A 24,785-nucleotide genomic window follows, 5' to 3' on the forward strand; every position below is an offset into this window, starting at 1 on the left:
TGAGCTGGTCTTGAGTCTTTTGCTGACAAGTGTTCAACAGTGGCTTTCTGCTGCGCTGAGGGTTCTCCAACAAGCTGTGCGTCGCTAAAAGGTACAAACGCCGGCAATGTTTCTGTTTCTATTGACGCAATGCCTTTCCTTACCCACGGGTCTGCCGGCAAAGGAATAGGGACTCGCTTACAATGGGTAGCATGTACCCAATTCTTCCGCCCCTCAAGACGAACGGCAGTCCTCGTGGCCAGGAGCACCTGGTAAGGTCCAACGAAGCGGGGGTCCAGATTCTTTTTGCGTGAGAAGTTACGGGTAACTACCCAATCTCCGGGCTGGAGCTGGTGGCCTGGACCCTCCGTCTGCGTCGGCAAGGCGTCGTAAACCTGTTGATGAATTAACCTCAGTTTAGCAGTCAAGTCATGTAAGTAGTCAATCAACATCGGATACTCAAGATCAGAGAATATTCCTGGCCTAGGAACCCCCCACACATTCGCAGGACGGCCGAACACTATCTCATAGGGACTAAGCCCTATTCGGGAGTGTACAGTCGCCCTAGTTGACAGTAATGCTAGAGGCAAAGCATCAGGCCACGAAAGTCCAGTCGTAGCCTGAATCTTCGCTAGTTTTAGTTTAAGGGTGCCATTGTACCCTTCAACCAATCCAGCTGACTGGGGATGATTGGCGCTATGGAATTTTTGATTAATTCCAAGGCCCTTACACACACTCTTCATCACACTTCCAACAAACTCACTTCCGTTATCTGACCACACGACTCTAGGCATTCCGTACCGAGGAAAGTATTCCTTCAGTAGGATTTTCGCAGTAGACAAAGCAGTATTGTCTTTGAGGGGATAGGCCTCGATCCATCGGGAGAATGCGCAAACCACAACCAAAACGTATTTCAGGTTATTGCATCTCTCCATATGGATGAAGTCCAATTGGATCACCTCAAAGGGATACGAAGGAGGAGCAAAACTGCCAGGGGGAGTTGGGGTTCCTTTGCCAGGATTGTACATTATACACACCATACAATTCTTCACCAAACGTTCAGCACACTTCGTAATACCATCATTCTTCCACACATCAGCCAACAACTTGCAAATACCTTTCGCGCTAATATGTGCTAACCCATGTGCCATTGTCACAACGGCCAGTACATACGCATCAGGCAACATCCATCTTTTCTGATCTGACAAATCAATCCAGCAACCATTCGCATCCAACCTTCCCGTACTTTCTTTCCACTTCGTCTTTTCAGTCTCGGTGGCCTCATTCTGTATTGCTTTCACACTCTCTATGGTATTTTCACACATACTTGATTCTGCAGGCCCCCTAACCGAACTCGTCACATACATTCGAGTGCTAAGGTTCCGGGCAGTCTCCTTAGCAATATCATCTGCAAACGCATTACCACGACCAACATCATCCGTCACTTTACGATGCGCACTACACTTAACAATTGCAACCTGTGCAGGCAAAGTCAATGCATCCAAAAGATCATTCACAAGCTGGCCATGCTGTATTTTCGTGCCATGTGACGTCAAGAAACCACGTTCTCGCCACAATCGTCCAAAACTATGCGCTACACCAAAAGCGTACTGGCTATCGGTGTACACATTCACACGTTTCCCTTTTGCTAACACACATGCTCTAGTGAGAGCAATCAGCTCCGCAGCTTGGGCAGAATTCTGATTCAATCTTGCAGACTCAACAACAGTATTCAATGTTACAACAGCATAAGCAGTAGTCACATCGCCATTCGGCAACTTAAAACATGACCCATCCACATACAGGGTGCCGTCAGGGTCTTCCAATGGGGTGTTTTTAAGGTCCACTCGACCTTTCGTTTCCTCCTCTGTCCGCAAGTAACAGTCATGTTCTGCTACTTCATCTGACTCTGCACTAATGGGTAACAAAGTTGCCGGATTTAGGACATTACAACGTTTTATTTGAATGTGGCTTGCCAAGAGTGTCAATTCGTACCCAGATAACCTCGCACTCGTCAAGTGCTGAGTTTTCGTTCGATTCAAAAGAGTATCGACTGCATGCGGAACCATCACCGTAAGCATATTATCCATGACCAATCCTGCTGATTGTCGGATGGAGACCGCAGCTGCCGCAGTTGCTCTCAAACAACTCGGCAATGCTCTAGCTACTGGGTCTAAGGTCGAGGAAAAATATGCACATGGACGTTGCTTACCACCAAAAGGTTGCGTTAAGACACTCAAAGCACAACCTTCCCTCTCGTGAACATATAACGTGAACGGCTTGCTGTAATCAGGGGTACCTAACACAGGAGCCGAACACAATGAATCACGTAATTCAGAAAAACTTTTCTGACATTCTTCCGTCCATGGTAAAGGAGTTGAAACATCCTTGCACGTAAGAGCCACCAATGGTTTCGCTAGCAATGAAAAATTAGGAATCCACTGCCTGCAGTACGACGTGATACCTAGAAAGGCACGCACATCTCTTTGGGTTTGTGGCACAGCCATTCGCGCAATCGCTGCAATTCTCTCTGGGGTCAATCTCCTTCCCTCCTTTGACAATAAGTGACCTAGATAGGTTACTTCTTGACAACAATATTGGAGTTTAGAAGGTGACACCTTATGATTTAACTCACAGAGATGTTGCAGCAACGACACTGTAGCAATTTTGCAAATGTCCTGAGTATCAGCAGCCACCAATAAGTCGTCGACGTATTGGATTAAAGCCGCACCAACCGGCAACCTAAACGCATCCAGTTGACCCTTCAAAGCTTGACTGTAAATCGATGGACTTTCACAGTAGCCCTGAGGAGCGCGTTTGAAGCGGAAGCTACGTCCACCAAGAGAGAAACCGAAAAGGTCCCTGCTCTCTTCGGCAATCGGGATGCTGAAAAACGCATTTTTCAAATCAATCACCGAAAACCATGAAGCAGTAGCTGGAATCAGAGTCAGTAGCGCCGTGATGTCAGGCACAACAGGGAATTGAGGAACCACAATTTTATTTACCTCCCGTAAATCGATAACAAAACGATAAACAGGCGGTTTGGTAGGATCAGTACGTTTAAGAATGGGCAGTACAGGGCTGTTGCACACGTTTCCCCGAGTCTCCTCAATAACATCTTTCTCGATCAAATCATAGATGATCGCTAACAAAGCTCGTTCACCATCAAGGGAGATACGGTATTGGGGAATACGTGGCAATCGCACATTGGATTTCAACTGAACAACATAAGGGGAGATATCAAGTAGGCCCACATCATTTGGACCCGTCGCCCACAAAGACGCAGGAAGAGAATCCAATTCCGGTGGAAGCTTATCGAGGGACAAATACATGGGAGAGACTACTCTCTCTCCTAACGTAAGCTTTACACCCGCAGGAGAACAATACAAAGTTGCATACAAACGTTTAAGCAAATCCAGACCCAAAAGATTTTCGCCACAGCCAGTGGTTAAAATCAACGGAGCTTCGAGCTCACGAGGCCCAATTTTAAGGGGCAAAGGGCGTGAAACTGGATTGCTAACGGGGGCGCCAGAGAATCCAACGGATACATTTGTTAAGCCAGACAAAGGTGCGCCAGGGAGTTTCGAATGCATGATAGAACTTTTCGCTGCACCAGTGTCCAACAGAAAAGGCTCAACGACGCCCGATGTAGCAACTGCGACGTAAGGCCCTCTCTGATCAACCGGAACTGATACCACTCCCTCTCCTTGTCTTTGGCTGTCCTAGTAATTACTGTCGTCAGTTCCCTGATCGACGTAATAATCGTCTACATTGTACTGCGCAGATCGTCCTTGCGATGATCCACGTTGATCGAAACAGTTATTAGAATTTGATGAATGGTCAGAACGGTCGTTCTGAGCACCACGACCTCTACCACGTGACGCATTCTGTGAACCACCACGGCCTCCTCTAGACGAATTACCACTATTACGGTCATTTAAAGCAGGACAATCAAATTTAATATGTCCCTCCTGTCTACAATAAGCACATTGATTGTACCCTAATGAAGATCTTTGGAAAGAGGAATCATTACGCGGCTGCGATCGATTCGATTGCGACTGTGATCTATTCTGTTGAGGCGCATTCTGATTAGAACGCGGCGGATATGCTTGTTGCAACAACACTTTAGTTTTCAGCTCTTTCGTCTTTTTATCAGCACGGTCAGTTTCCTCTTTTTCTCTATTCTCATAATATTGTGCCGTAGCCAATATTTGAGCTGAGGTAGAAACGGCCCACGCACTTTCTGAATTCTTCAATTTATTGCACAAGTCGGGCAATAAGTTCGATACGAATTTATCCACAAACAACCGTTGTCCACCCTCAGTACCCATATCCTGTCCACTATGATCAACGAATGTTTCCTCAAACCTCGTGAAGAAGTCTGAAACACTCTCATCTTTCTTCTGCTTACAGGCTGACAACTTATCCCAATTTACCCTCATAGCTGGCATAAGCGTTTTCATTAATGTAATGATTCGCTGGGGAAGAAGTTCAATCAACTGATCGGGTTTAGTAGCAGCCACTTGTCCAGCGTCTGCCGCTGTAATGGCATTCCAATCACCACCTAATTCATTTGCGTGATCTTGGTGACGAATCTTAGCCCATACCGGTTGCGGTACGACATTGCCAAACAACATGTCGATATCGGCAAGATTCATTATCGTAGCGTCTACGAGCTGCGATAATTCCTTATAATACCCTGCAGGATTTTTGCGAGGATCGGGCAAGGTTTGTTTCACCTGAAGCACTTCCGATCGTTTCCATGGGAGGTGTATCCACACTCTCTGGAAATGTGCCGGAACTGGCTGGGCAGCATTAGTATTATCAGCTGGTATCCAAACCGGCGGAACTTCACGCATAGGGTATTGGCCAGACTCGTCTCGTTGCTCAATGTCCTCAACAAACAATGCATGAGGAATAGGAGCGGGACGAAGAGATAGTAACCGCTCAATAGCACGTCGGACATTAGTATCTACTATCAGTCCAGTGGCGAACTGAAGTCGAAGTTCAGACAGGGCGGTCAGCACCTCGTCAGGCGCATTGGCCGCTATCTGATCATGTAAGAACTTGCACATTTCATCAAACACATATCTCTGAGTTGGTATGTTGAATTGATCAAACGTTTCGAGAACAACACGAGGTGGATTTCTAACAGGGTTTATCATCCAACCCATCGCCATATTGTATAGCGCAACACGTTCTCTATTAGCAGGAAGCTGGCTACGTCTCTGAGGACCATCAGAACCAGCAGAGCCAAAAACAGGTCCGAGCGACTGAAAGAAGTTTGTCACACTGGGAGAATTACGGTTACGAGTAGAGGGACAAGAATAAGACACAGGACTAACAAGAGAAGGAGTAGAGACATTAGCAACAACAGGGGTTAACAACACAGGAGCAGTAGCGTGAGCAGTAGCGGGAACAGGAGTATGTGGAAGCGGAGGAGCAGTAGGAATAGAAACAGGCAAAGGAGCAGGAACAGTCGGAAGAGCGGGTGCAGGTTGAGGAACTGGTGGAGGAATAACAGGTGGAAGAACAGGTACGGCAGGGACCACAGGAGCTGCGATACCCTGTACGTACGGAGGTGGCGACTTCATAAGATAGGACATTAAAGAATCCTCAACTGCCTCTTCCTTCTTATCCGACTCCACAGGCAAAGCAGGATAGCATTTATCTATGGACATACGCTGTAGCCTCTCAAACACTTCCTTATCCTTATCCTCCTTATCACGCTGAAACTGCTCAGCTTTCTTCACTATGGTAGCAACATTATCTCGCTCACTACGTTTATTCTGTCTGATCTCTTTCTGTCGGGCTTCTTTGCGCCACAACCGAAAGGCATCAAACATGGCCGGCCTAGATTTACGTTCGAACAACTTTATTTCCAAATTATCTAAGATCGACGCTTCGAAGCTACCGTGAGGTGGCCAACGAAGATCGCCGTCTTTCTTTGTATATTTTATCCAATAATCGTTAAAAGCAATCGGGCCTAGCCCATGTTTGCTATATAAGTCATAAGTAGGAGTTCCAACCGGAGGTATCGGACACGAGTCCTCCAGCAGGGAATCCGTACCACAAGGTCTAAAGCAACTGAACAAAGTACTGCGACCAGGCATCTTGCACTCTAGCCGAGTTTCACAAACTTCAAGGGTTACGGGATTTACCAAGTCCCAGCAAGAACAAAACCCTCGGTCTTTGGCGGCTGCAGTCGTCAAACAAATACAACAACAAAGTACGCTAGCAAAGTGTCACCGACAAAAACACTCACACAGCGTGTACAACAAAAACACTCGCTAAAGTGTTTACAACAAAGACACTCGCTAAAGTGTCTACAACCAAGAACTCTGGGAGCGACCCACAAATACTTAACTCAAAGAACAATGGCGTCCTCAGGAAGGCCCGTCAATCGTCTCGCTATACCAAGGTCTACGCCAGGCGCCAAAACAGGTCTACAGTCAGGGCAGCAGTCCGTCGCAGCCGTTAGGAGGCGGGAATCTTCGCGGGAAAAGTCTTCGGGCCACTTATTTCGACAACAGGATCGATGAAGCGGGGTGCACCTTCCCTCGGAGATTTCACACGAAGTTCCTCACGATCGTCGGGCTTGGACCGGTACCACTGATGCAGCCCCACGTTGGGCGCCAACTGAAGGACTGGGTTCTTTTGGACCCAGCGGTGCCAGGGCACAACACCTGAAACCTTCGTGGGTAACCTGCTCCGGCGTACAAGTCACAGAGACACGGGACACTTCCTTCGGCGTCAAAGAGTCAAGGTTTATTTACTGCAGGGAACACAGAAGTCACAGGAAGTACATCGATTGTAGTTCGGGGAGACTGCTTCAAATTGGTTCTGTGGATCGCTCCTTTTATACAGTTCTTACCCATAGGCTAACATGATACACAATAGTTTACAACCCGGTTCCCACATTTAGCTCTCAGAGGGGTCGCTTTGGTCACTTTGAAACACACAAAGTCCGGAACATAAGTGCGGAAACATTTGGCGGTTCCCAACTGTAAAAACCCATCTTCCCACCATTAGCAAATTCCAATCAGCAGTAAAGTAGATCGAAATAGGAACGAAGACAGGTGCAGAGGAAGACGGAGACAGTGGGGAGATCGGAAAGGGTGTAAAAGGGGAGGTATCGGGAAGCATGAGATACAGGCATCAAAGGGACGTGCCTAATGAGATGCACGGCTGAGACAATAAGCCCGTGCGGCAAGATGAGCCTCGAGCGGCGCCACCTGCCTTACAGCAGCAACCCCCTCGTCATAAAGACACTTTCAAAGAACATGTGTCTTCCGCAGATATCTTGGGAGTCCCAGGGTCGCGAAGCGGACAGCGTCCGTTCGCTGGCTACTTGAGGGCAAGAGACAAAATGGATGCCGTATCTAAGATGGAACCCGTGGGTACAGATGAGAAACCCACATAACAAACAAACGGTTTAAGTTAGCACAGCGAAACTGCGCACACTTACTAAACTCGTCATTTGCGGTTCATAGATACCAGACTCGACCATATTCGTGCGAGTCGAAAACATCACTTACGATCGTCACGGAACCTCACGGCCGTGGTCAGCAGACCAACAACCGTGGACAAGGCTCCGGAAGAGGTCAGTACCAGACCTCGGCCAACTACACCAACTTCTACCCCACGAGGGGACAGCGCTATGGTGGCAGAGGGTTCAAGAAGAACTCCGGACAAGGAAATGCCCCCGGTAAGTGTACTTTGCTTGGATCATGTTCCGATTGGGGGGGGGCTGGCAAGCTTTTACGGGGAGTGGGAATTGCTCACTGCCGACGCTTGGGTTTTGCAAACTGTGAGAGGTTTCCATATAGAGTTTTACGACCAACCAACTCAGGCGAGGCCCCCGCGCCCGATGGTTTTTTCAGACTCCGACGCGCGATTGATAGACGAGGAGGTCTCAGACTTGCTGCGCAAGGGAGCCATCCGTCTATCAACGCGCCACCCACATGGGTTCCTCAGCAACGTCTTCTTGGTAGACAAGACAGATGGGGGCAAGAGGCCTGTGATCAATCTCAAGGAGTTCAATGGGTGGTTGGTCTACCGTCACTTCAAGATGGAGGGGATCCACCTCCTTCGGGACGTGCTCCTCCCTCGGGATTGGATGGTGCGACTGGATCTCAAGGATGCCTACTTGGTCGTTCCCATCCACCCCCCTCATCGTCGTTTCCTACAATTCCTGTGGGACGGCAGAGTGTTCGAATTCACCGCCCTGCCGTTCGGTCTTTCTTCGGCCCCGTGGTGCTTCACGAAGGTCCTCCACCCGGTAGTGGAGTTTCTCAGAAGTCAGGGGGTCCGTATGCTGGTATACTTAGACGGCATCCTCCTCATGGGGCAGTGCCCAGAGGTGCTGGCAGGACAGCTGCGCCAAGCTGTCGGCCTGCTTCAGAGACTGGGGTTCGTCATCAACGGCTCCAAGTCGGTTTTGGTTCCCACTCAGCAGATCACCTTTTTAGGTTTTGTGGTGGACTCGGTACAGGCGGTCTTGAGCCTTCCGGGTCGGAAGGTCGCAAAGATACGTCACCTGCTTCGGCAGACGATCGCGAGGGACCGTACGTCACTGCGCCATGTCGCCAAGGTGGTGGGTCTTCTATCGTCCTCCATCCAGGCGATTTTCCCAGGCCCGCTGCACTACAGGGCTCTTCAGCGCCTGAAGGCGCAGCATTTGCGCCGTGGGATGTGTTACGATCAGTGGGTCCCCCTCACGGACGAAGTGAAGGAGGAGATGTCATGGTGGCTGTCTCACATGGAGGCATGGAATGGGCGAGCGATCTTCGGGTCGGCTCCGGACTTGATCATAGAGTCCGACGCCAGCAGGTCGGGCTGGGGCGCCCGGTGCGGGGATTTTTCCACCGGCGGCGCCTGGTCGTCAGAAGAACAACAATTGCATATCAATTGTTTGGAGCTCCTAGCGGGCTCCTTCACTGTTCGCTGTTGGACCAAGGATTCGGTCAAGGCCTGTGTCCTGCTGCGGATGGACAATATTTCGGCGGTCCGGTATGTGAACCACCTAGGAGGTCCTCGGTCCCGCGCCTTGGCGGACTTAGCGAAGGACTTCTGGGATTATTGCCTGTCTCGTCACATTGCGGTGACGGCGGAGTATCTGCCAGGCCAGCGCAATCAGGTAGCGGATTGGCACTCTCGACATCTCAGGGATGCCAGCCAGTGGAAACTGGATCCGGGAGTCTTCCGGTGGCTACACTCCCTTTGGGGCCCCTTCTCGGTGGACCTCTTCGCGTCCCGTCTCGACCACCAGCTGCCGCGGTTCTACAGCTGGAGGCCGGACCCTCTGGCGGAGGCCACGGACGCGTTCTTGCAGGATTGGAGTCGGGAACAGCCGTTTGCGTTTCCCCCGTTCTCCATGATCATGCGAACGGCGGCTCAAATACGCCGCCAGGGTGCGGAACTGGTGTTGGTTACACCGCTGTGGAGGTCTCAAGTATGGTTTCCGGTTCTTCTGGAACTTTCTTGGGATTTTCCAATCCTACTCCCCCTGTTTCCTCTGCTCCTGACGAGCCCGGATCAGGAACCTCACCCTCTCGTCATGCAGAACACTCTCCGCCTCGTGGCGTGGAGGCTCTCAGGAGACGCTGGACGCTCCCGGGCCTTTCGGGGTCAGCTGCGCACTTGCTCTCCAAAGCATGGGCCGATAGTACGACGAAGCGTTACAGATCCGCTTGGCTTAAGTGGATGCGTTGGTGTTTACGAAGGGATTTGGATCCCATGGTCGCCGGCCTTGTTCCCGTGCTGAATTTCCTGGCTCATTTGGCCGACAAGGGTTTAGCGTATAGGACGATCAATGCTATCCGGTCGGCGATATCTGCGGGCCATGATAACATCGATGGCCATCCGGTAGGGGAACACCCTTTTGTGTGCCGGCTTCTGCGAGCGGTTCGCCTCGCACTGCCGCCGGAACCCAGGTACTCCGTCCTTTGGGACGTCAATTTGGTTCTGAATCTGTTCCTGTCGTGGCCAGCGAATTCTTATCTGTCTCTTAAGGAGCTCTCGGCGAAATTAGCCATGTTGTTATGTCTGGTCTCTTGTAGGCGCTTCTCGGACGTGCGCGCGCTGGATGTTTCTGCACGCATTTTTTCCCCGGATGGGGTTACTTTTACGGTGGGCCGACGCACTAAGACGTCGTCGCGTTCCATCTCTTATCCAGCCTTTACTGACACTCCTAAGTTGTGTGTCGTGCAATGCCTCAAAGCATATGAGGACCTGACTTTGGATCTGCGCCCTCCGGGCGAGCGTCAGTTGTTGATTGCTCTGCGGAAGCCACACAAAGCTGTCTCCTCCCCCACTATTGCTCGGTGGGTGCGTTGGGTCATGCAGGAAGCGGGCATCAATACTTCTCTCTTTGGAGCACACTCCGCCAGGGGGGCCATGGCCTCTAAGGCATTCTCTGTGGGTGCTCGTCTGGAGGACCTTATGCGAGCAGCGGACTGGTCCTCGGATTCCACCTTCAAGAGGTTTTACTTTAAGCCGGTGGTGGATTTGGCTCAGTTGGTGGTAAGTAAGCTTTAAACTAGCATAATCTGAAGCCTCCGGTCCTGACATAGAATCGAAATTTGCCTAGCTTACGTAACGGTAAGTTTCAATTCTATTAAGGACACGGAGGCGAGGATTATCCCACCCGGACTACAGTGGTGTCTCTACCCACCCATATGGCAGTAAGTAAAGCGTTTTCCTTTACGTTGTCGGTACTGTGTTGTTCACTGAAAGCTCCTCGCCTTGTTGTCGCATTTCCTGGGCCACCTCGCTGATGCTGTTCCTTTTTTGGCAGGCAACGACGGTGCTAAACAGGACCAATGAGGCTTAAGCGTGATCTGCGCGAAGAAAGAGGAGGAAGATGATGGGAAGTCCGGTTATATAGTGATGATGGACAGAGACAAAGGACTATGGACTATTATTATAAGCAAAGAGACTCTTGGGAGTTGTTGTTGATTTTTTTGTTGAACATTACGTCAATGCTTTATGTTTAAAGCATCTTTTGTTCTTATTATATCTTTTCCTGAGCTGCTGTGGTTTCTTTATGTTAATAAAGCGAAGGAAGATATAGCATAATCCTCGCCTCCGTGTCCTTAATAGAATTGAAACTTACCGTTACGTAAGCTAGGCAAATTTCGATTTCCTTCCATTGGATAACATTGCTGGTTTTGCACTAAAAAGTTTTTAAGTGTCAACTTTTAAAATACCATTATATTCTTTAGAAATCATTGCAATAACTAAAACGTTTTTACTAAACTGTTTTCAGCTTAGACCCCAGGACTGAATCTAGGGTCCAGTTATGAAGTTACAAAAGTAATCAACTGCATTTATGTAGGAAAAACCCATTGAGCTTAATGTTAAATTGTGTTTAGAATTGTGTTGCCTACTGCAACCATTGTACCTATTGTTTTTACAAAGTTTATTGCCCCATGGCAAAGTAATTACATGAGAGTACTCATATCGAGAAAAGTATATTTTGATACCTGTTGGTTCTAAAAATTTGGATATAAAAACAATTGGCCTAGAGTTCAGTTCTTGAGTGTGCAAAACCTTTTTCTGATACTGCCTTACTGCTCGACCAAGCTACCACTTTAGAGAGTAAGGTCAGACCTGACTTTAACCTCGGTTATACCTCTGGGTGTACTCTATACACCCTGTACCTTACTTTGGTCCAGTTGATATAGAGCCACTTTCTCACAATGGTATGTCTAGACTTTAAGGACATCTTTCTAGCAATTCCAGTCTTTACTCCGGAAAGGTGTATTCATTCACATATCGTCCCTTTGGACTTTTTTGCGCTTCACAAAGGTCTTCCTGACGGTAGTAGAGTGTCCCAGAGTGAGGGGGATAAAACTTATCGCCTAGCTCGATGAAATACTTCTGATGAACCAGTCTCCATCCTTGTCAGTCATCAGCTTCGATTTGCAGTGACTTTGTTAAAGGACTTGGGCTTTGCAGTCAACAAAAGCAAATCAGAACAGTACCTCAGTCAAATCATGACTGCTGGAATTATTTATAGACTTCGAACAGGCAATTTTGAAGCTTCCAGAATATCTTCCTCGTCAGGCAGGAGTTTAGAAGGGCATTCGCAAAACCAAAGATCTTGCTAAATCAATGGGCTAGAGTAGTGGGCTTGCTCGCTTTCTCTATATAGTCCATCTTCCCAGGATCCCTCAAATGTAGTCTCCTTTAACAACTAAAAGCAATGCATCTCAGAAGGTAATTGAGATATTAGTAAGAGATTTTGTCTTGGCAGAGGCCAGAGAAGAGATTCATTGATTGCTCAAACATATCAACTACCTCAATCTTCTAGCAGGTTTGTTTGGTGTTAAATCCTGGATCAAAGAGAGAATATAATGCTATGTCCTCCTAAAGATGGAGAATACGTCAGTGGTTTACTACATAAATCATCCTTGAGTCACCAGGTCTAATGAACAAAAATAAGTGCTGGTCCCAACAATGAGGGTCGATGGCCCACCAGCGCAGTGCTTAATTTGTGCCGGTGCTTTCCGGTGCTTAGCACCGGCACTTAATTAACAGGGCCGGGTCTACGCATCAGCTGAGAGTGCGCACGCCCACATTAATGTTTTTTAAAATGTACCTGTACTCGGTGCAGCCACAAGCCTGCAGCGTCTTTTTCACATAGTATCCCACCGAGTGTGAGAGTCACAGTGTCACGGCGTTTAGTGTTGCTTAAGTAGTGACTCACTTCTTACTTAGCCGTTACCGTTAGCCTGCACTGCAGCCCTGCCCAAGAAAATGTATACAAATTAATATGACATGGCGGCCGCGGGCCCTTCTTAGTTCAGTCAGTGCAGTGTTCACTGTTTGCTACTTGCCACCAGTGGGCGTGCCGCAGAACACACACACTGATTTATTTGGGTGGGCCGGGCTGGAGGGTTCTGATAGGGTAGGGGCTGTGTGCGCGCAGATTTTTTCCATTTTGCCACCGGTTGCCACGCCCCAGCATAACCACCAAAGCTCCCCACGACCACGAGTCATCATCAACGTTAAGTCAGCCCGGCCCCACCTGACCCGACGACGTTAAGGGCAGAGCTGGGCAGCCTGTGGGTGCAGGCATCGATCAACTGGCAACATTCAGGCAGCACCAGGCCGCCGCCTAATCAATCGTATTAATTAAAGAAAGCAAAGGCACACGGCAGTGCAGTGCAGCCAGTGTGTCCCTGCCGGCCAGCTCACCACTAGTAACGGTAAGAATAAGATTAGAAGTTAAGCATTTCAAGCAGTAATTGTAAACTTAACTAACATACGTTAGTCGGTAGGAACAATTCCCTATAACTTCGAAAGGGGCAGGTTTAGCAAATGTCATCCTTGTACGCTGTGGACGGGCACTAACCCCATGGTCCCGTGAGGTAAACTTTTCATTATGCCCTGTACTTTGTATGTTTCAAGTTCCTTAGGCAGTGACGCCATTAGTTGACAATAAAGCCACATACAGCCAACATTGTAGTATTAATGATTATCGTTTCAAAATCTGGGTGTAGACAACATGCAGTTTTGCTATAGCTCCATTCCCTCTGTCCATGTGGCCTATGTTACTCATTCAATAAGCGGGTACACGCAGTTCCGGACAACTAATCGACTCTTTCAACCACTTCCTAATGTGGCCCATCTCCACCTTTTAAAATGCTCAATCGATGGGGGGAAAAACATTTACCCATGATCTATCTAGTCTTAAGTCGTTCATCAGCAATCGCCAACAACATAAAACTCTTTGACATTTGGTTGGGGGTATTAAACCTTTTCTAATCCATCTCATATACTTTTAAACCTTTTAGTTAGTTTCTTTTGTAACAGTACATTTTGGAAAAACTGGTGCTTTTATTCTCAACGAGGGAGGGGAGAGGGTAGATCTCTTGCTCAACAGCAGGTGCAGACAGGTCCCAGGAGATGTTCTGTTGTTGTTCTCCTTCGTCGTCGGCCTTGAATACTGCCCGTACTGTTGCTACACAAAACTACTAACATGAAACGAAGCGGAATGGTGTGGCGTACAAAGGGGCCGCGGCAATCCAGAGCGACCTGTACTGGAGTAGAGTGAAGTATTGTGGGGGCGGGCAGGCTTGAACCGAACGGGTCTACCGCCCCCAGCCCCCTCAATAAAGAAGAACGTTTTTGGAGTGCAGTTTTGGACATCCAGTAGCCTAGCATACTTTCTCGGGGAAAGGATGTAGCTAATTCACGCTATATAAAACTCTTTAAGATAAGATTAAGATAAGAAGTGTTTAATTCGTCTCAGTACGGCCAGTACCACCAAACTGGGTGCTGATTTCAATGAGCGCAGTGTTTGCAATTTTATTTTCATTTTTAAACCTTCTGATGCGGGGTTCCTTGTCTCCAGCAAATTTCCAGGCAATAATAAAGATTTAAAGATAACTCTGTGATTAATGTTCTTCCTGCAGAGTGATGGGAATTGTGTGTCTAGTAGAGGTTTTGACTCATCATTAGGTTGAGGGTTAATATGCCTGCTGTAAAGAATTCGTACCCTGCAGATGAAAAGTGCACATAATGTAAATAGGTCTGTGGGTTACTACTTTTCTAAGAGACATCATTTTGTTACAGTTTATAAGTTAAAAGTTCTAATATAGAACACTAAATTATTAACTGTCGTCAAAGAACTGCATGCACAGTTCAAAGTATAGGTTAGAGCATAGATTAATGTTGCAAAAAGGGTTAATTTGGGTAGAAATCAATTCTTATTATTAAAGAGAACCCCCAATTATAGTGTTCCATTTTCAATTCAGACGTTGTGCTTCTCCAGATCAAGCAGTCTTAAACTATACTGTCTACCTGGAAGGACGACATGTCACTTCAACAACTTGGAGTCCTTTGGGCCTGGCTTATGTACATTTCATATACGGTGATTTACATACATGAGATTAATTGTGTGGGGACCCGATGGAAGAAGTGGGTGGAGCCGGAGGGAAGTGGGTGTGGCCTCCAACAAATATTTGAGCACCTGGACTTCATTTTTTACAAATTAAGCTGCACCAGCGGCTCAAATTAAGTACTGCCCATTGGGCTGTATGAGAGCTCAACAGAAGGTAAAAAACATCTACACTAAACTGCTAATAGTGAAAAGGTTAACTAAGTGTTTGATGTATTTATCTCAGGCACAATTCCTTGTTTAAGATTTTTTTAAAGACGTTCCAGCCTTTCTAATTTCAAGATTACGTTGAAGTGCTACAGGTTAAAGTGTCTCTACACTAAATTACCTCTTCACCTATTAAGAAATATTACACTGAACATGCCTTTAAATGCTAATTCAAAAGAAGATATCAATGCATGCCAACAATAGAAATAAAGAGAATTAATAAAATACAAATAGATACCTTCAGCAGTGGAACTTGGATCTGGTCCTGTTTTTTCAAAGTTGATCACCACCCCACTCTGGACTTTCTGTGCAAGAGATTCTAAACACTGGTTTAACATTCTCTGTGATCTAACACAGTAGGAGCGACCTGTTAAAACATGTTTTAAAAGTACATATTATTAAAAAAGGCACTCTAGTTTGTGCTTGAAATTTGTATGTATTCCATCTCTTGTATACTGTCATTGTGTGCGAAGAACTGCCATTATTTCAGCATCAGCACATTTTAGAACTTAAGTGGGGGGGAGGGGGGATATCACACAAGATGCCAACTGACCAGAAGCACTTGAATTCTATAATAGGGGACATCAAGAATTGACGGTCATATATCTGGTTTACAAAATTACCACTCTGGTGTATAACATGGGGTGAGGTAAAATAATAGATGGATTGGCTACTGAAGGCCAGGCAGTATCAGAAGAAAAAGAGGTGTGAGGCAGAGAAGTAGGTGACTGCCATATTTGTACTGGAAGCTGTAGTTAGGACACACATATGGGTGAAAGAAGGGAAAGATGATGAGATGTTGGACTGTGAGTGTTATGAGTGTTCAAAACTGTGGCGAGTGAAACTCATGATACAGCTAACAGTGCTCTTTCTGGTGTATAATCCAATTGCAGATTTCTCAACTGTTTCATTTTTAAAATCCCACTGGGAGCACAATGGAACCTGAACTTTCCAAGCAATTGTTCCTGTGTGCCAACAGGCAGTACCATTAGTTTATGTGGCAGCGTTGCGGCTCCGGTAATGGCACTGATAAGTATAAAGGTACAAACTGTGTGCAGAAGTCAGTTTTAGATTAACAGTGAGAGACTGTAGTCATTATAATCTGCCAAACCTAATAGGAACTTTTAAGAACCCTAAAAGGCCACTCCACAGAAAAGGGAGGAAGGGAAGTGAGGACTCTGCGGTTTGACCGAATGTGGGAGGAAGGAAAGTGAGGAATCTGTGGTTAGACAGAGTATCCTTCAGAAAGAGTATTACCAGAGGCAATTAACTTGTTCTCCTAATGGATATGTCTAACCACAGATTGCTCACCTTTTGTAAAGATACAAAAACATTAGTTCCTATACGTTGGCGGGGCTGAGGATGGACTTTACATCAGAAAGTCCTGCAAAACTCAACAGGCAAAATTTACCTCTCTGTTAACTTAAGAGTTGAGATCGTAATTTCTGAAAAAGAAGTGGACAAACACACATGTAGCAGTCTGGCAGATGTTTAACAGCAGAACACCCCTAGACAATGCCATATTGGTGGTCTTGGTCTTAGTGGAATGAGCCCTAAGACCCTAAAGAGACTCTTTCTTAGCCAGGGAAAAATCAATTTTTATGCATATGACAATCCTTCTGGACAAGGGCAGGACCTTCCACCAACGAAATGCTGGCCATCCACCCAGTACTACTTAGTCCGGTTGAAGTAAAAACGAAAGGCCCTTTTGGGGTTTAGCCGCTGAAGCCTATCTTCCTCCTTAAAGATATGTGTCAGAAAGGAAAAAAGTAGGAAGTGTTATGGACTGTCCCACATGGAACGGTGACACCACTGCACAACACCAACTTTTGTTTTTTGGAGTTTTATATAGCGTGAAATCGATCGGAAGATATCAGGTATCAGAGGGCTTTACATGAGCACCAATTGCATTACAGACGGGCACATTCATTTTTGAAACGCATGGAGAGATTAAGTGATTTGCTCAAAATCACAGGATGCTTAGCGTCGTTTCCGAAACTCGAGCCCGATTCCCCAGGTTCAAGGTTGACCACTGTAGCCATTAGACCACACCCTGTATTATGCAGTATAGGTGGAAGAGGCCGAGGGGCAGGTGAATAAACTTAAATTTCTTAGTTGAGGCTGAAAAATTCAGTATTGATCAAGCTAAGTGTGTTAATGCTTCTGTAGTTAACTGTATGATGCTTACAGAAATAAAACCATCAATTAAATTCAGAACTTACAAATCTGCCGAAGAGGCAGGGCAAGCTAAAGTGCTATCCAAAATACCTTAAAGCACAAGGAAGGTGAGAAGGAGTATACGCCACCACACCTCCTCCCAAATTAAAGACCCAAAACACAAAAAGGCATGGTGGTTACGCAGTGCCTTTTTTATCAGTGTTACAAGTACAAATCACTGATACCTAGACTACCAAGGTTCCGCCATGAATGGGGAAGACACAGGAAAAGCAGAAAGACCAATCCCCTTGGAAGAGGAAGCCCCACTCACACACTGGCAAACACTCCCTGCCCTTGCAGGACAACGTCACCAGTGGACCCAATGGAGGGAGCTCATAAATAAGATAATTTCCTGGACAAAACAGAGAAATCCAGACAAAGTCAAAAGCATCTAGCGGTAACCAGGTGTTCACATTTATTAGTGGTAATCTCTGGTGCATCTAAAACCAACTAAGCGATATAAAGTGAGCACAACGGCGTGGACCATCTACTTATCACCAACATGTTTCTGCCCGACCCTAAGTCACCTCTACTGGTTGGGAATATTTCTCAGGAGTATGGATCCCAAGAAACCTAGACTAACTAATAGTCAATAGTAAAAAAAGTTAAAATCATGCACTAAATGGACCAGAGTGAATCCTACCTGGTCTCAGTGCTAGTAAACCCTCACTTATGCAATACCTGCCATCCAGTCTTGGGATGGACAATGTGCTCACTAGTCACACCATCATCAAGAGGTACATCGTGCAGATACACCTATCATCCATCCTCACCCAGCCGCAGGTACCTACATTCTGGTCAAAGTATGAATGTCTTGAAAGTCTGAAAGTCGAAGGTAAAAACCCGGTTACCTCTAGGTACATCCAACTCCATCTGGATCCCCTGTTTTGTCCAGACAATCATCCCATCCAAGAACTTCCTTCATCTGGTCCACCCTGGTGGCACAGTCCTACCAGGGCGGAGATAGCTTGCCTGTGACCAAGCACGTCACACCATGTGAGCGAGACTTCCTCTTCCCAAAAGACGATCCCTCTGCTTTGCCCATGTCCACCCCTATCCATGCCACAATCTTGGTAATCCAAGCATCAGTTATTTCCACCTATATCACTGACAACAATAGCACTGCATAGCCACTATACCTTTTTCAGTCGAGCCTAAAGTGTAGAAAGACAGCCAACACTAATTAGGCGTGGTTCCGAACAAAATTCCTCTTTTTTTGCTGCCTGCAAGTTATGTTTATGTCAAGTCTGCATTATTTTGCATTCTGATTCTACTATTTTGTGCTTAGAGTGAGAGAGTTACTGTAGAGCCTAATTACATTTTTCTTACTGTTTTGGGTTGATTGGAAATATTTTGTATCTGTTTGGCAGCGCAAGGTTAACAGTTTGCATACGCCTGACAACTATTACACAGCTGGTTCTTTAGCTTCACTTCACCGATATGGCATGCAGAAGGTGCTCTTAATGGTAAACAGCCTCAGAGGACAGGTTCAAAAGTGCGATAACTCATTTAAGGTCTCACTGTGGCATAGTGAATGGAGTATGAGGAAACACATGAGTCCTTTAAGTAAACACATTAACATATGTGTCTTAAACAACAAAGGCAAACATGAAATAGGCTGAAAAAGCCAAGAAATAACTTTTAATAGTGCCAAAAAAAATACCATGCCTATTGACAAAACAACAGATACATTGACCTGAAGCAGGTCGACACGAGGGTCATCACATTAGGGCAACAAAACTTGCCCAGCAACTCCAGTGATTCTGCTACAGAACCTGTAAATCCATTTGATAGGCTGGCATCTAACTGTTAGGATTATGTCTATTAAATCCACACACAGGTCAAAACCCCTCAGTTGGTTCCACTCAATCTCCATGGATAGAGGTGGAGGTTCATATGCAGAATCCCGCCCCGCTGATGGGACAGAAGGCTCTTCCAAAGAGCGGAGGACAAAAGCTTATATTCAAGTAGGCTGGAATACCACTCTTAACTGACTCAATCCGAGAGTATCAGGATTACCTGAGCCCAATCCTCTCTCATTTTCTTCAGAACTTAAGAAGGAGTGGCAGCGGAGGAGAGGCATACAATAGGCTATGTTAGGTGTATATGTAGAAGGCAGGGTAATCCACCACTATGCAGAGGTGGGAGCCTAGTTGTGGGACAGGTAGGTAATCTTGAAGAGCAGACTACAGCACGCCGAAGATGTGACACTGCAAGTTCTCTGCTGTTTTTAAAACATCTATTTGAGGAATGGCCCACCGGAGGAAGAAACCTTGTACCACTTCCAGGAGCAGATGTCATCCATGGTCTGCCACGTGACAACGGCTGAGCTTGTCCACCCTGCCCGTTAGAGAGCCCGCCAAACGACTGGTGCCTGCTGAGCACATCTACCCTGGCATTTAGCCAAATGAATGGCACCAGAGTTGAAGACGGAGTCTTAGTGCTTCCTGGACCAGCACCCACTACCCCACACTGCCCTACTTATTGCAGTACCACATGGCAATTGTGTCATCTGTTAGGACCTGACCAGATCCCACATGATGTATGGGAGAACAACCCTCAGAACCTCAGATGTCCCACAGCGCCAGAAGATTGTTATTGTGCCTCTTACCACCATAGTCCCCCAGATTTTCACCTCATCCAGCGGACCAGTAAACTGCAGAACAGTCCACGGAGAACACAGGGCTAAGCCGGAAACATCAGGATAATAATCGGAATTCCCCAGACTCACTTTGGAAGTGTAAAGGACTTAAACAGCACTATGTCCCTGATCTGTCCACTGAATGGAATCATCTGTGCTGCATGCAGATGGGATTTCAGCTTATTGATGGAGAACTGCATGGATTACTTGAGAGAGACTGCTCTCTGCAGGTGGTTTGCAACGGACTACAACAATCCCGCTTTCAGCAGCCAATTGTTGAGGTATGAGAAGATATGTATCACGGTCTGCCATGATGGGCACAACCACCGCAACCTGTGACCTTCTCCTCAGGTACTCTCAACAGCCCACTGGCCAATAGTGACTGAATTGCCTGTTCGACGATGAAGGCATGATGAGATAAAGTCTGAGTGAGAATGGGAGGGCATGAAACAGACTATATTAAGGGGTGGTCATAAGCATGTGGTATAACTTGCAGAACCCACTAGTCTAAGGTAACTGATATCCAGTGGCGCAAAAAAAAATTGGCCTTCTACTGACTACAAACAACCGAAGAGGGGGAAATTAAGAGTAGTTTAGATGCAGCTGCGACAGGGGACAAGGAGGAAGATGAATGATGTTTCTGCTGCTGGATCCCGAAAAGGGCCTTGTGGAGTGCTACATGGGTTCTTGCTGAAAAGAAAAGTTTGTGAATACCTCTGGATTTGGAGTACTTCTGGTTGGACTGACTTTCTAGCGACAACAGGTCCAACAAATGACACTGCTTTCGTTAAAATACTTTATTGCAGCAACTTCCTTTTCTCCAAAACGTCTGGCACCTTTAAAAGGCATAATGATCAGGGATGCCTGCATGTCCCCAGAAAAGCAAGTGGCACACATCCATGCGTGAAGTTGGATCCCGACATTGGTGTCCACGGCACAATGCACAGAATCAGTTGTTTCAAGACCGGCTTTCAAAAATTCTTAGCCACATCCTGACCATCATGGATTGTCTATGTAAAAGCAGTTCTAAATTTTTCAGTATTGGCCCCTGGGATCCTGCTTGCCATATTCCAGGGGGCTTACGTATAGTGCCCTATATATGTAAATATGTAGTAATTCTATAGCGCGAACCAAGGCCAAAGGCAGAGGAGCACTGTACAGTGTCAAAGTAAGCATAAGGTAAACAAGTGATACAAGAAGTGGCTGGTTTGGGGACTGTTTATGCATTCTGTTCATTGTTCTTCAAAAAGGTGTGTCTTCACCTCTTTTCTAAACTGAAGCAGCGTCCGGACAGCCCTGTTCAATACAGGGATGTTGTTCCATATGATGGGTGCGTAAACAGAATGTCCAGCTGCCCTGGCAGACACATGTTGTTTAGGGACTTCAATGCTTAAATAGCAGAGGGGAGCACCCTCTTACCAAACACATCAATGCACTTCTACTCCCTGTTCAGTAGGGCCCTGGGAACATGCTAGGGCTGACCTTGCTGTGGAGGCCTGAATCACCACACTTTCAGGGGTCGGTGCTGAGTCAAAAAGACCAGATCCCGGGGGCAGGTCTTTGATACCTCACTACAGGGCAAGTCATCAGCGGGGCTGAGCACAACTTAGAGTAGGTAACTATAAATGTTTTAGTCAGAGCATCATTAAAAGGCACCAATGGCTCTGAAGGTGTAGTCCAAGGCTGCAAAATATTAGTGAGAAGATTTGTCTAGGGCAATTGAAGATTAAGCACTTTTGAAATTCCGCAAACTACTTTTGTGAAATAGACATGGGCACTCTCCTCTGTAGAGGGCCCTGGTGGGAAGTCCACGTATCCGGGGGTGTATCTAGATAATTATTATTCTGCAATCAACATAAAACCCATCATCAGTAAAGTAAAAAGGGAGTAATGTATTTTATTTATTTATTTATTTATTCAAAGTTTATATAGCGCGAACAAGATCTTAACAGATATCAGACCGCTTCACAGGGGGGGGGGGAGTGGGCAAACAGGAGGGTGAGTAGACAAAATAATTGGGTACAGTATAGTGAACGGTAGCATAATAGGATAACAGTCATGTGCTAATAAGATACAGGTAAACACTCAGACACTAAAATAAGGTGGTGCAGAGTCTTTGATCTAACTGAAATAGAGATCATGAAATAGCAGAGAACACTCAGATAGACAAAAATATAAGACGGTGCTGAGTCTGAGCTAGCTACAATACAGTTCTAGAGATAACAATAAACATTCAAATAGACATTATGATAGGGCGGTGCAAAGACTTTGATCCAGCTGCCAAGAGGTCAGTAGGTCATGAACATAAAGTTATTGGAACATTAAGTATCCAACGTTACAAGAACGGTGCAAAGTCTCTGAGCAGCAACAGTAAGGATCAGGTGAACTTGGCCATAAGGATGGCTTTCACTTCTTTCTTGAAGAGTACAGTGGAGGAGATAATCCTCGTTTCAGGAGGGAGTGCATTTCAGATCCTGGGTGCCATTCCTGAGAAGGAGCGTTTGTAGGTTTTTTCCTTACGGAATCTGCGAGGTTTCAGGAGCAGACTTTTTGTACTTCTATTGGATCTCGAACCTCCTGATATAGTCAACTTTTGAGTGAGGTAGGTGGGAGCCTTGTGGTGTATGGCTGAGTGTGTCATAACCGCAATTTTCAATTGTATTCTGGCTTCGAGGGGAAGCCATTTCAGGGATTTCAGTCAGGGGTTATATGAGAGTGTTTCCTTGAGCCCGTAATGAGTCTCGCGGCAGCATTTAGGGAGGCTCTTAGGGGTGCTGTAGTTGCTTGAGGGAGACCGCTGAGGGCCACAATTCCATAGTCTATGCGGGGGATGACTAGTGCTTGTACAGCAGTTTGGAAGTCCTTGGCTGGGAGGAAGGGTTTGAGTTTCCTCAAAGTGTTGATTTGAAAGTTAGCTCCTTTCGTTGCTTTGCTAATGTGCTGTTGCATATTGAGCTTTGCGTCAAGTGTGATGCCTAAGGATTTCGCAGAGTCCACGACGGTGGGATGGACATTGAATGCTGTTAGGTGATTGAGCCATATTTGGGTGGTGGTAATTTTAGCAGGGGGTGATATCAGGAGGAACTCAGTTTTCAAAGCATTTAGTTTGAGGTGATTGCTGGCCAACCAAGATTGGGTGTTCCTAAGTGTGCAGTTCAGAAGTTTGATATCTTCCGGGGATTGTACCTTTAGGTAAAGTTGAGTGTCATCGGCATACATGTGGAAGTGTACATTGGATGCCTGGAGCATGGTAGCGAGTGGTTCCATGATGAGTTTGAACAGCGTGGGTGAGAGGGAAGATCCTTGTGGGACGCCTAAATCTACTGGCACTGGAGAGGACAGCACGTTGTTGATCTTGAACTTCTGGGATCGGTTGTGTAGGAAGGAAGTGAACCATTTGAGTACAGTCCCGGATAAGCCCATTCTGGTATTCAGGAGCTCTAATAAGTTCTCATGTTTGACCGTGTTGAATGCTGAGGAGAGGTCCAGGAGAATGAGGAGGCATAAGTCGTTGCGATCCAGGATTTGGAGGGCGTCATCAATTATGTGTGTCATGGCCGTTTCCGTGCTGTGTTTCGCTCGGAAGCCTGATTGATGAGGGTCGAGGAGTTCGAACTGGTCAATGCGTTTTGTTAGTTGGAGTTGCACACATTTTTCCAACAGCTTGGCCAGAGTGGGGATATTGGTGATAGGGCGGTAGTTGTTTAAGTCGGCCGGATCAGCTGTAGGTTTCTTGAGTATGGGTGTGACTTGCCCCACTTTGAGGGAGTCTGGAATGAGACCTTGCTAAAGGGAGCTGTTAATGATTTTAGTCCAGAGTGGGAGAAGAGCGGGGATGAAGTCTCTAACAGCATTGGCAGGTAGTGGGTCTGTGAAGTGATTAGAAGGCTTCAAGGTGCCGAGCAGTTTGTGTATTGCTTCTTCAGAGTAGGTGTCGAAAGACGACCAGGAGGCGTTATTTTTAGGTTGGGTGTCGGGCATTTTGGTGATGCTCGGGTATCGACTTACATCATTAAGGAGGTCACTCCTTATGTTGTCGGTCTTTAGCTTGAAGAAAGCAGAAAAGTCTTCACAGTGTGGGATGTTGTTTGTTGTGACGTTTGATAGTAGGGGTTGCGTCTTGGTTTGAGTTTTGACTAGTTCGAACAGCTTTCTTGGTCTGTTTTTTGCTTGGTCCAGCTGAAGGCTGAAGAAATCAGATTTAGCGCGCTTTATTTTCCTAAAGTAGGCATTTCTCTTGCTCTTAAGTATTTTGCGATGCCGTGTCTTCGTTGAGTCTGCCATCATACCAAGGGTTCGAGATCTTGGTGGAAACTCTCTTTAGTTGCAGTGGGGCGGCTTAATTGATTATTGAATTCATAGAGTCGAGGTAGTGGTCAGTCAGTGATTGAACATCAAAGGTGCCCGGAGGGGGAAGGAGGCTATTGGTGAGGTGGGGAGGCAGGGAGTTGGGGTTAAGGTTCTTCATGTCCCTTTTCCAGATCTTAGATTTGGTGGGTTGAGCCGAGACAGGTTTAACCTTTTCATTGATGAAGAAGGTGATAATGTGGTGGTCTGACCAATCACAAGGTAGGATTGACCCTAATTGGGTGGAGTCTTCGTTGGCGATGATGAGATCAAGTATGGAGCCTTTGTCGTGTGTTGGGCTGTTGCATATTTGGGTGAGGTTAGACGCGTCAAGGAAAGATTTGAGACTATTTACCACTGCGTCTTTCTGATCGTTCCAGTGGAGATTGAAGTCACCCAGGTAGATTTGCGGGATCTGCCGACCAGCGTTGGATGAGATCGTGTCCATGAGTTGTTGGGTGAAGATGAGGTTGTCCTTAGGCGGGT

The 24,785-nt window shown here is 46.6% G+C and overlaps 1 protein-coding gene across 2 annotated transcripts in view; it reads right to left on the reverse strand.

Moving 5' to 3' along the window:
* Positions 1-24,785, reverse strand: part of LOC147718704 (integrator complex subunit 6-like) — a 340,537-nt gene that overhangs the window by 217,754 nt on the left and 97,998 nt on the right. For both annotated transcript variants that reach the window (XM_086918674.1, XM_086918675.1), the window contains exon 6: positions 15,333-15,461. In XM_086918674.1, the coding sequence (XP_086774800.1) occupies positions 15,333-15,461 (129 nt within the window). The remainder of the gene's footprint in view (positions 1-15,332; positions 15,462-24,785) is intronic.

This window comes from Lissotriton vulgaris, chromosome 4_1 (genome assembly GCF_964263255.1).
Source record: "Lissotriton vulgaris chromosome 4_1, aLisVul1.2, whole genome shotgun sequence".
In the NCBI taxonomy this organism is placed as follows: Eukaryota; Metazoa; Chordata; class Amphibia; order Caudata; family Salamandridae; genus Lissotriton; species Lissotriton vulgaris.